This window comes from Sinocyclocheilus rhinocerous, unplaced genomic scaffold, assembly GCF_001515625.1.
Source record: "Sinocyclocheilus rhinocerous isolate Xijiao unplaced genomic scaffold, SAMN03320098_v1.1 scaffold295, whole genome shotgun sequence".
In the NCBI taxonomy this organism is placed as follows: Eukaryota; Metazoa; Chordata; class Actinopteri; order Cypriniformes; family Cyprinidae; genus Sinocyclocheilus; species Sinocyclocheilus rhinocerous.
In genome coordinates, this window is record NW_015647035.1 from 618,558 (window position 1) to 632,012 (window position 13,455).

The window sequence follows — 13,455 nt, forward strand, 5'->3', positions numbered from 1 at the left end:
TCCTGATAATTTACTCACCCCCATGTCATCCAAGATGTTCATGTCTTTCTGTCTTCAGTAGCAAAGAATTAAAGTTTTTGAGGAAAACATTCCAGGATATTTCTCCATATAATGGACTTAAATGGTGGCCAACGGGTTGAAGGTCCAAATTGCTGTTTCAATGCAGCTTCAAACGGCTCTACACGATCCCAGCCGAGGAATAGGGGTCTTATCTAGCTAAATTTATATACTTTTTAACCACAAATGCACATCTTACACTAGCTCCGCTATGCGGGTCCACAAATTCACACATTATGTAATCACGTTGGAAAGGTCACGCGTTGTTAGTTCTTCGTCTGTGTACTCCGGTTCAAAAAGGTAGGGTAAGGTGAAAAACTCCATCTCATTTTCTCCTCCAACTTCAAAATCATCCGTTTCTCCCCAGGCTGGCACAAACGGCTCGATTATTTCCGGCTTTGATGAAGGTCTGCCTTCCGAAAAACAAAATGTGTTGTGATTGGTTAGCTGTCCCAGTGCGAAGGGCGTTTGACTTTCTTTGCATGTTTGCTTTGTAAACACTGGGTCGGTACTTCCGCATATGTCATGCGTGATCTTTCCAACATGATTACATAATGCGTGAGGTCTGGCTGGTGTAAATCGAGCTTTTGTGGTTAAAAAGTATATACATTAGGGCTGCACGATAAATCGCATGCGATATTTAACGCGCATCTTGTCAGAAAGCCGGTTCTGTAATCAGCGGTACCTTTTGGGCGAATCCGGCACTGTACTAGCTCATGTTGTGGAAGCTGTACTCAGTAAAATGCGCAGCACACAATAGCAAATTGCTTTTTTTCATGGTTGGAGATAAACTTTGCAGGACATCGGCACTCCAGGACCGATGTTGCCTATCCCTGCTCTATGGGGACCAACACAAAATGTACTAAAGATCACTGCATTCATGTGTCTGGCCAATAGATGGCAGTATTCTGTCTCTGTACAGTACTGTCACGGCATTGAGTTGAACAGTCACTCTCCAAAGACACTTTAGTAACCTCACGGGACTAGCAACTCACTTCTGTCCACTGTAGAGGACATTTGGGTTTTGTCAAGACTATGCATGCATCTTACAGAAGACACCCTGGTCTTTTCAGAGAAACCAAAAGTTTAAGGGTTTGGACATGAAAACTTGATTTTTGCATTTTGTCTTGAAAATACACATGAGCAAACAATTACTGAATTTTTAAAGTTGAGGAGACAGGTAAATAGTATAAAAACAAAATAATAAAATTTCAATGTAATAGGAGATATTCTAAGTTACTACTCTTATTATTACAGTTTTGTTGTATTACAAGTTTTCTCCAAAACACATTAATACAATACCGTATTAATTAATACAAAACTAAAAATAATTTATAATAATATATTAAATTGAGAACACACATTTTTCCATATATAAATACAATTAGGAAGATATTATATAAACTAAAATAAAAGTTTCTGTAATGCATTTCATATCATAGTCGAGCATATATGTGCATACTTAGGTTCAGGTATATTTAGATATTAATGATTTCAGTGTTTAGGGAAATAATATTCATCATCATAATTATCTCTGAGTCCCAATGTATTTAATGAAATAAAAAAAAAGATTTTCAAACTCTAAATAAATAAATATAATATAATATAATATGTATTATATATGTATCAACATATTATTAGTCCACACATCAATCATCATTATTATAAATGAATATAAGCATTTATTAATAATGACAATGTGTGTGTGTGTATATATATATATATATATATATATAATATATTTATTTGTATTTTTTTATAAAAGAAGGCTTCAGTGCCCTCTGTAAGGTCAAGTGCCAGCTGCACGGTGGCCGACTTCCTGACTTCTATGCCCATCAATACACACAGAGCTGACGAGAGACACAAACCGATCGTTTAATGCCACCCTTGGCTGAATTTCAATGAAGCGTCCGCAAGACTGAGCAAACAGAGACAGACCATGTGTGAAGACTAATGAAGCCAATGATCACTTTTGCGTCGCCAGGTACCGCATACAGTAAGACGATTCTGATTTATGACATGGTGCATTAGAAAGAATATTGATTTCTCCTTTTGTCTCTCTCTCCTGCTCTTTTACCGGCAAAGATTGATGTCACCGCATTGATTCCCAATCAATCAATTTATTCTCATTTTATTAATGCCTAAGCAATCGCTCAGTGTCCTTATGAAAAGCAATGCATCTCAATTACATGCACTGAAACATCTGAAGAGTCGGTGATCAATTACAGTCTATAACCAACATCCAAAGTTAAGAGCTCTGTATCACAACAAGTTGTGAATCAATCAGAGCTGTTACAAGACCTATAGCGTGTGGCTGTACTGTATGTCTACAGAATGCTAATTGGGAGTAATGATAATGTCACTCTTCATGGCAGATTAGTGCAGTCTGAATGAGCATAACCCATCAGTCAGCACACAGCCTCTAAAGGTCATTTAATCACACACTCATACGAGTGCATTAATATGTCACGCTCGTCAGGAGTGCTCACCTGGGATTAGCACAGCTCTGCGCATGTGTGAGAGAAGAAAAATAAATGTGTCCGAGAAAGAGGGTTGAAGCTCTGCTGGGAAAAAAAGTCTACATTCTGTGTGTTACTCAAAAAACAGCCCGATTGCATGTAGGCTGGCATTGTGTTCTTTCAATTCATACAGTATTTGCCTAACCTGAAAGAATATTAAGCCAATAAATTTTTTTTTTTTAAATAAGCACACTGAGTTGCTTTAAAAAAATGCTATATTTACAGCAGGTGCGTTGCTGCTAATACTGTATGAAAGCATGACTTCATTTGCACTCTAGGAAATGTAAGCGTGTGATTACTATGCCTTATCCTAGATGTAAAGAGAGACCCGGTTTAGCCATAGCAACCCTTCCTGAGCTTCCTGACAAGATGCTGGCATCATGGCGGATTTGGAACAATGGTGCATCTGGGGTGACAGGAGCTCTCACGATGTCTGGGATACATTTATTTCATCTGTGTGTCTGCGTCTATTGCATTCCAATGGAAATCTACGATTAACTTCCGGTAAAACTGCAAGTACAGCTATTTTATTGTCTAATTTATTTATTTACTTATTTTTATTTACTTTTTTTTTTTTTTACTTTTGTCATTTCTTTCAGTGTCACACATTTACTCATTTGACTAGTGACCAAAAATACTAATAGTGTAATAGTGTAGAGTCTTAAGTCTTCTTTGGTTTTAAGTCATAACTCTGCTTTTGTTTAACATTTTTCTAAACCTTGAAACTATGTTAATTTCCAGGTTTAAAATAGATCTTTATTCCCAGATTCAATGTTCAATGTAGAAAAATTAAATGGACAAAATCTCTACAATCACAGAAATCCACTGATTCTGGAACCGTGCTATAATACGTTATGGATTTGAGCACCTTTAACATTTGTAAAACCATCTTTCAGTTGTGCAAACCATACAGCTGCTTGACAACTGCCGTCATAGTATTTTTTTAAAATTAGAGACGGCTTGTATCTTGAACAGGGTGCTGGTTTCACACTTTGGCGGCATTTGGCCATATTTCCCTAACAAGGAAGAGGACAGTCTGTGCTGACTACAACTGCTGCAAAACAAGCTCTCCTGCGTCAGTGAGAAAATACAGTCCACCCATCAGGAACAGTGACTCTGGTCAAGTTACATCAGGACTTCACCGCTGAGAAGTGCACTCAGTAAAGTAAAAATGTGTTGTTAACATTGACCAATAAGCTACTCTCTGGAGAGTTTATGATTAATGAGTTAAGGTCTAAAAAAAATAAATAAATAAAAATAGACTGAAGACCATTTAAGGGGTTCAAAAATGCAACTATGCCTTATCCTAGATGTAAAGAGAGACCCGGTTTAGCCATAGCAACCCTTCCTGAGCTTCCTGACAAGATGCTGGCATCATGGCGGATTTGGAACAATGGTGCATCTGGGGTGACAGGAGCTCTCACGATGTCTGGGATACATTTATTTCATCTGTGTGTCTGCGTCTATTGCATTCCAATGGAAATCTACGATTAACTTCCGGTAAAACTGCAAGTACAGCTATTTTATTGTCTAATTTATTTATTTACTTATTTTTATTTACTTTTTTTTTTTTTTACTTTTGTCATTTCTTTCAGTGTCACACATTTACTCATTTGACTAGTGACCAAAAATACTAATAGTGTAATAGTGTAGAGTCTTAAGTCTTCTTTGGTTTTAAGTCATAACTCTGCTTTTGTTTAACATTTTTCTAAACCTTGAAACTATGTTAATTTCCAGGTTTAAAATAGATCTTTATTCCCAGATTCAATGTTCAATGTAGAAAAATTAAATGGACAAAATCTCTACAATCACAGAAATCCACTGATTCTGGAACCGTGCTATAATACGTTATGGATTTGAGCACCTTTAACATTTGTAAAACCATCTTTCAGTTGTGCAAACCATACAGCTGCTTGACAACTGCCGTCATAGTATTTTTTTTTAATGCATGTGTGAGAGAAGAAAAATAAATGTGTCCGAGAAAGAGGGTTGAAGCTCTGCTGGGAAAAAAAGTCTACATTCTGTGTGTTACTCAAAAAACAGCCCGATTGCATGTAGGCTGGCATTGTGTTCTTTCAATTCATACAGTATTTGCCTAACCTGAAAGAATATTAAGCCAATAAATTTTTTTTTTTTAAATAAGCACACTGAGTTGCTTTAAAAAAATGCTATATTTACAGCAGGTGCGTTGCTGCTAATACTGTATGAAAGCATGACTTCATTTGCACTCTAGGAAATGTAAGCGTGTGACTACTATGCCTTATCCTAGATGTAAAGAGAGACCCGGTTTAGCCATAGCAACCCTTCCTGAGCTTCCTGACAAGATGCTGGCATCATGGCGGATTTGGAACAATGGTGCATCTGGGGTGACAGGAGCTCTCACGATGTCTGGGATACATTTATTTCATCTGTGTGTCTGCGTCTATTGCATTCCAATGGAAATCTACGATTAACTTCCGGTAAAACTGCAAGTACAGCTATTTTATTGTCTAATTTATTTATTTACTTATTTTTATTTACTTTTTTTTTTTTTTACTTTTGTCATTTCTTTCAGTGTCACACATTTACTCATTTGACTAGTGACCAAAAATACTAATAGTGTAATAGTGTAGAGTCTTAAGTCTTCTTTGGTTTTAAGTCATAACTCTGCTTTTGTTTAACATTTTTCTAAACCTTGAAACTATGTTAATTTCCAGGTTTAAAATAGATCTTTATTCCCAGATTCAATGTTCAATGTAGAAAAATTAAATGGACAAAATCTCTACAATCACAGAAATCCACTGATTCTGGAACCGTGCTATAATACGTTATGGATTTGAGCACCTTTAACATTTGTAAAACCATCTTTCAGTTGTGCAAACCATACAGCTGCTTGACAACTGCCGTCATAGTATTTTTTTAAAATTAGAGACGGCTTGTATCTTGAACAGGGTGCTGGTTTCACACTTTGGCGGCATTTGGCCATATTTCCCTAACAAGGAAGAGGACAGTCTGTGCTGACTACAACTGCTGCAAAACAAGCTCTCCTGCGTCAGTGAGAAAATACAGTCCACCCATCAGGAACAGTGACTCTGGTCAAGTTACATCAGGACTTCACCGCTGAGAAGTGCACTCAGTAAAGTAAAAATGTGTTGTTAACATTGACCAATAAGCTACTCTCTGGAGAGTTTATGATTAATGAGTTAAGGTCTAAAAAAAATAAATAAATAAAAATAGACTGAAGACCATTTAAGGGGTTCAAAAATGCATTCTACCAAAAATCCTCACGTTCCAAACCAGATATGCTGTTTGTTACCTTCTTTTTTTCTGAATACTAATGAATAATTATCAATAATTTAATAATAATTTAATAATTTTGTCATTTTTGGAGCCTGACAGCCCCGGTCATCATTCATTTTCAATGTATGAAGCAGCTGCTAAACGTTTCTTTAGTGCTTCACAGATGAAGGAAATTCAGACAGGTTTGGAAGGGCAAAATAAAGACTGATTTTTTATTTTTTAGGTGAGCTATTAGTTTAAAGTTACCAATATTTAGGCTAATATGCATTAATATTGATATACACTACTGTAAGTTTGGGGTCTGTAAAATGTTTTTGAAAGACGTCTCTTATGCTCACCAATGCTGCATTTATTTGATAAAAATAGAGAAACCGTAATAACGCAAAATATCATTACAAATTAAAATAACTGAAACATTTATTATTAATGCTGAAAATGTTTGTACTGCTTAATATTCTTGTGGAAACCGTGATTAATTTTTTTCAGGATTATTTGATGAATAGGAAGTTCAAAAGACCAGCATTTATTTGAAATCGAAATCCTTTGTAACAAATATATTTACAGTCACTTTTGATCAATTCAATGCATCCTTACTGAATAAAAGTTCATTCATTCATTAAATAAATAATATCTTACTGACCCAAACTTTTGAACGGTAGTGTACAGTATATTTTAAATGTGTTCATAATCATGCTTAAGTACATTTGATTTGTTATCTGGTATTCTGGATGAATAAACAACAAGCATCGTTCCATAGGCATAATAAAAACCTACCTATCAGGCCATATGACAAAAACTTGTTGACCGATGTGAGAGCAAGGCCTGTAATTGGTCCAGTTGTGTCCTCTGAGCGGACCACCTCCAGAAAAGGTCTAAGAAACACATTGGGTTCCACATCAGAAAGATCTGGAATGACAAAAGAGAAGTCTTTAGGTCAGAGGAGGGCAATTCAACCTACTGACATAAACACATGTCGAATTAGATACTAGTCAGTTACTATTTTCAGCTAGGACAAATTATTCAATTGCTAAGAATAATTTTGTGACATACAGTATACATGAACAATGATTTATGAGAAGTGTGTCACAACTGAAATCACAAACCTGTGTGCATGCATATGCAAAAGATGCAACAGGACAGAAAGGTAGAGCCAGGGAACGGGGAAAGCGAGGGCTGTTTCTTATTCACCTTGGTAGATCTGGGTATCTTATTACAACTCTGTTTCCAAAAGCTCTTGTTTAAAGCAGCTGTGTAGGATGTAGGATTTAGCATTAATGAAAATGACTGAACTGGCTGGGGTGGGAGGACTCTGCTGCGAGCCCGCTGAAGCAACAGCTGCTGGGAAAATTAAAGCCTCTCTCTCATCATTAGAGATGCAACGATACCACTTTTTAGAAACAGAGTAAGAGTAGTACTTTTCTGGTCCTTCCCGCTATTGATACATGTATTTTTTTTAGTAATGCTATAATTCTATTCAAGTAAAGTGAGACTCTCTCATCACAGACATGTTCAGGCTTTTAAGGAAATGTTTATTTGTACATCTCTCAATAAACACTGTGTTGCATTGCATTGCATTATATGTTTTGCCTTCCACAATAAAAACTACAGAGATTTAATAATAAATTAAGCATTTAAATAAGACAAATAAATGGGAGATAAAGCTTGACAACTGATATTTATATATATTTTATGTAAGTAGTCTGCTACACTGTTATGTCACTGATTTATATTATCAGAAATTTTATAATCTATCAAAATTATCTTATTTTTTTGACTATATAATTATCAGCAACTGTAGCAAATTACAAAGTTGAGCTCAGATTGGGCTTCTGAACAAAACTGAAAACTGGGTTTTTTAATCATTCTAGCCATAATAGCATGGTTTATCAAATACTAAAAACACATACGCAAATTAGATTTTGTCTAAAGGTTCAATAAACTGTTGCATATTTTAAAAGAATGTTGATTTTTCTAATTATTATTTCTAATGCCAGGCTTTGCAGGGTAAAAAAACAGGTCCACATGAAAAAAGGATAAACTTTGTTTGCACTGATCACAAAGCGTTTTATGCAATGAATTACAGTGAGAATGAACCATCAACATTAAAACAAATACTCAAAATACTAATAAAAATGCTAATACTAGTAAAAATACTCTAAATAATTTAGTAAAAATAATTTTTTTTTTTTACAGTGAAACCAATAAACCTATAAAACATTAACACCGTATTGAATCCAATACACATACTACCAAAGTTATTGTTGTGCAGCCCTACTTGTACTAAAAGAGCATAAGACATGCTTATATTAAGGTAAAAAATTAGATACATTCTGCACAGTGTGTCCCATACAGTCATTTCTGAAGAGAACAGCAGAGACCAAGAAAATAAACGGCCAGTTGCACGATACAAATTTAGGCCTGGAGCACTGAGTTTATTGATGAGCTTTTATAAGAAATAAGCCGAGTCCACCACACATAAAGCCTTAATCTAACAGAGCCAACAAAACACAGCTGCAGCCGAGGATGCAACATACTTCATTATCTCCGGCGAGTTCTTTATTTGTGGATAGGAAAGCACCCCGGGCCAATCCACCCGGGCACGAGGAACAGCCCCTCTGAGAACGCCGGCGAGAGGGGGCGAGGGTTACAAAACACAAACCAGGTAAAATAACAATGGAAAAATTAGTGGAGTCACGAAAACCTGCTGCGAGTGTTGAGCTGAGGCGCAGCTTGCCATAGCAATACTGGGCGGATTAGGGTTCCCCCGAACAGTTACTTTGACGCAAAAAAAAACAACTCGTGACTTCAAAGCCCGACTCCAGCCTCAGCCAATTTTACAGAGTGCACAAGTATTAGCTTGTGATATCTAATACGCCTGAGGCTTGTTTGGAGATAAAATATAAAATCATTTGAAAATTTCCACACTTCGTCTTATCCATGGCCAGGTTGCTTTTAGACTCGCTTCCAAAAGCAAATCTTCTCTCGCACACTTTCTTTGGGGAACTTGACGTTTTCTTTGAATTCTCAAGGGGGAAAGCTCAGTAATGCTCCATTCCTACAGTGAAAACTCTTTGTCGGTGCTGCAGTATCTGATAACAAGGGTCTCAAGTGCTTACCACTTAACCAGAGTTCACAAAAAAAGAAAAAAAAAAATCACATGATCCTTCAGAAATCATTCTAATATAATGATTTTCTGCTCAAGAAACATATATTATTATTATCAGTGTCGAAAACAGTTGTGCTGCTTAATATTTCTATGGAAACCTTGATACATGTTAAATCCCCATGATTCTTTGATGAATAGGAAGTTCAAAAGACCAGCATTTATTTGAAATCGAAATCCTTTGTAACAAATATATTTACAGTCACTTTTGATCAATTCAATGCATCCTTACTGAATAAAAGTTCATTCATTCATTAAATAAATAATATCTTACTGACCCAAACTTTTGAACGGTAGTGTACAGTATATTTTAAATGTGTTCATAATCATGCTTAAGTACATTTGATTTGTTATCTGGTATTCTGGAAGAATAAACAGCAGGCATTGTTTCTCAGGCATAATAAAAACGTACCTATCAGGCCATATGACAAAAACTTGTTGACCGATGTGAGAGCAAGGCCTGTAATTGGTCCAGTTGTGTCCTCTGAGCGGACCACCTCCAGAAAAGGTCTAAGAAACACATTGGGTTCCACATCAGAAAGATCTGGAATGACAAAAGAGAAGTCTTTAGGTCAGAGGAGGGCAATTCAACCTACTGACATAAACACATGAATTAGATACGAGTCAGTTACTATTTTCAGCTAGTAGGACAAATTATTCAATTGCTAAGAATAATTTTGTGACATACAGTATACATGAACAATGATTTATGAGAAGTGTGTCACAACTGAAATCACAAACCTGTGTGCATGCATATGCAAAAGATGCAACAGGACAGAAAGGTAGAGCCAGGGAGCAGGTAAAGTGAGGGCTGTTTCTTATTCACCTTGGTAGATCTGGGTATCTTATTACAACTCTGTTTCCAAAAGCTCTTGTTTAAAGCAGCTGTGTAGGATGTAGGATTTAGCATTAATGAAAATGACTGAACTGGCTGGGGTGGGAGGACTCTGCTGCGAGCCCGCTGAAGCAACAGCTGCTGGGAAAATTAAAGCCTCTCTCTCATCATTAGAGATGCAACGATACCACTTTTTAGAAACAGAGTAAGAGTAGTACTTTTCTGGTCCTTCCCGCTATTGATACATGTATTTTTTTTAGTAATGCTATAATTCTATTCAAGTAAAGTGAGACTCTCTCATCACAGACATGTTCAGGCTTTTAAGGAAATGTTTATTTGTACATCTCTCAATAAACACTGTGTTGCATTGCATTGCATTATATGTTTTGCCTTCCACAATAAAAACTACAGAGATTTAATAATAAATTAAGCATTTAAATAAGACAAATAAATGGGAGATAAAGCTTGACAACTGATATTTATATATATTTTATGTAAGTAGTCTGCTACACTGTTATGTCACTGATTTATATTATCAGAAATTTTATAATCTATCAAAATTATCTTATTTTTTTGACTATATAATTATCAGCAACTGTAGCAAATTACAAAGTTGAGCTCAGATTGGGCTTCTGAACAAAACTGAAAACTGGGTTTTTTAATCATTCTAGCCATAATAGCATGGTTTATCAAATACTAAAAACACATACGCAAATTAGATTTTGTCTAAAGGTTCAATAAACTGTTGCATATTTTAAAAGAATGTTGATTTTTCTAATTATTATTTCTAATGCCAGGCTTTGCAGGGTAAAAAAACAGGTCCACATGAAAAAAGGATAAACTTTGTTTGCACTGATCACAAAGCGTTTTATGCAATGAATTACAGTGAGAATGAACCATCAACATTAAAACAAATACTCAAAATACTAATAAAAATGCTAATACTAGTAAAAATACTCTAAATAATTTAGTAAAAATAATTTTTTTTTTTTACAGTGAAACCAATAAACCTATAAAACATTAACACCGTATTGAATCCAATACACATACTACCAAAGTTATTGTTGTGCAGCCCTACTTGTACTAAAAGAGCATAAGACATGCTTATATTAAGGTAAAAAATTAGATACATTCTGCACAGTGTGTCCCATACAGTCATTTCTGAAGAGAACAGCAGAGACCAAGAAAATAAACGGCCAGTTGCACGATACAAATTTAGGCCTGGAGCACTGAGTTTATTGATGAGCTTTTATAAGAAATAAGCCGAGTCCACCACACATAAAGCCTTAATCTAACAGAGCCAACAAAACACAGCTGCAGCCGAGGATGCAACATACTTCATTATCTCCGGCGAGTTCTTTATTTGTGGATAGGAAAGCACCCCGGGCCAATCCACCCGGGCACGAGGAACAGCCCCTCTGAGAACGCCGGCGAGAGGGGGCGAGGGTTACAAAACACAAACCAGGTAAAATAACAATGGAAAAATTAGTGGAGTCACGAAAACCTGCTGCGAGTGTTGAGCTGAGGCGCAGCTTGCCATAGCAATACTGGGCGGATTAGGGTTCCCCCGAACAGTTACTTTGACGCAAAAAAAAACAACTCGTGACTTCAAAGCCCGACTCCAGCCTCAGCCAATTTTACAGAGTGCACAAGTATTAGCTTGTGATATCTAATACGCCTGAGGCTTGTTTGGAGATAAAATATAAAATCATTTGAAAATTTCCACACTTCGTCTTATCCATGGCCAGGTTGCTTTTAGACTCGCTTCCAAAAGCAAATCTTCTCTCGCACACTTTCTTTGGGGAACTTGACGTTTTCTTTGAATTCTCAAGGGGGAAAGCTCAGTAATGCTCCATTCCTACAGTGAAAACTCTTTGTCGGTGCTGCAGTATCTGATAACAAGGGTCTCAAGTGCTTACCACTTAACCAGAGTTCACAAAAAAAGAAAAAAAAAAATTGTGGATGGCAGAAGAATAACAAAAGTTACTTTGAAATCAAGTCGAAGAAACATTCGCGAAGCTTCGAAAGCACAGGACAAAATAACTCCACTGTTAACGCGTTTCATCAATCCCTGAAACTTTTAAAGGTGGGCTTAGACTATATTACTTTACAGTGGAAGAGGGAGTCTGGAGTGAAGTGGGGGCGATGAAGGGAGTGAGATCTCAAATGAATCTGTCAATAGAGGCTAATAAAGTCTTCATCAGAGGCGATCACCCCGTAAGTGCAGAATGGAGAACTCAATTGTGTTGTATTGATCCGGCCGGCCATCGGCGGCCGTCGCTCTGCCTCCCCCCACGTGCCACAATCTTCTTAAATAAAGGCTAAATATGACTCTGTACTTCAGCGCAATCTCTGGGACCATGAAGGGAAATAAAGAAATCGAGGTGGTGGACCATGATGGTGAGACAATCACACAGTAACCAAGGTGACCTATGTGTGACATTGGTAAAAATAAAAAAGGGATTAAAGTCGATCAGCCATCCATGTATGCTCCGGCAAAGGGTTTTGAGTGTCCTTGGAGAACAAGCACAGAGAATTGAGCAATGGCATGGCACGGTTCCTAACAATCTCCCTTAAGATTCAATTGTGTCTGTAGCTAACTAGCAGAGGAACTGTTAGCAAAAACAGAGACTATATATCTAATTTTCATGATATTTACTGCTTCATTATGCACAAATACCCCATTTTCATTGTATTTCGAGTTTTCGGAAAACGTCAAGTTTTTCCCATCGCAATGGAAATTGTGCAACTGTCCGTTCTGTTGTGCTGGCTGTAGGTCTAAACTCTGATGAGTGGACTGAGTCTGGTTTAACAGCCGGCCTGTGCAGCAGAGTGTGACTGGTACCTCTGCAAATAGCCTCGGACCCTCGGGCCCCTGGGAGCATCTAGAGGAGATGCGGCCACCACACATTACACATGCACATCAATTGGCACTGGTGCAGAAAAGGCTTAAAACTAGGGATATACCGAAATTACGGCCGCCGAAAATTATCGGCAGAAAATGGCATTTTCGGTTTTTGGCCGAAAGAGAAAAGCGGTCGAAAATATGAGCCAAAAATATATGGCGTGCCACACTACCCGGCAGTGTTCAGCAGTCGCAGTTTTGGTTTTCGGCCAAGTACACCCAGAATTTTCATTTTGGTGCATTCCAACTTAAAACAGAGCACAGTTTAAGCGGTTGAGGGTCTGAGCGATAAACAGCAGAACAATGTCGAGAACAGCACTGAGAAAGCACATTAAAACAGTGTTACACTGATCCAAATGCATCCTGAGGAGCAAGGCTTTTAACGTCACCTTAATAATGGTTTAGAATTCAATCAGAATTCAGGCTCAAAACATACATGTCATCATTCATGTTTTATTGAAGTCGGCATGAAAGGAAAATAAACATTTTCAGTACATGTTATAGATCTTATCGTGAACAATTCACTCATGCATGTGTTTTCTACGGTGACCGAGAAGTGCTAAACAAATCACAATTCTGAAATCAAAATAACAAATTACAAACGCAAATGCAAGTTTAAAAAACAAAATAAAAATTCAGAAAGCACAACAACAATTCAGAAAACATTATAACAAGTCAGAAAACACAACGACAAATC

General features: G+C 36.8%; 1 protein-coding gene across 1 annotated transcript in view; it reads right to left on the reverse strand.

Annotated features, from left to right (window-relative positions):
* Positions 1 to 13,455, reverse strand: part of gbf1 (golgi brefeldin A resistant guanine nucleotide exchange factor 1) — a 90,009-nt gene that overhangs the window by 34,018 nt on the left and 42,536 nt on the right. Inside the window, exon 4 of the mRNA XM_016512632.1 lies at positions 9,431 to 9,562. Coding sequence (XP_016368118.1) covers positions 9,431 to 9,562 — 132 coding nt within the window. The remainder of the gene's footprint in view (positions 1 to 9,430; positions 9,563 to 13,455) is intronic.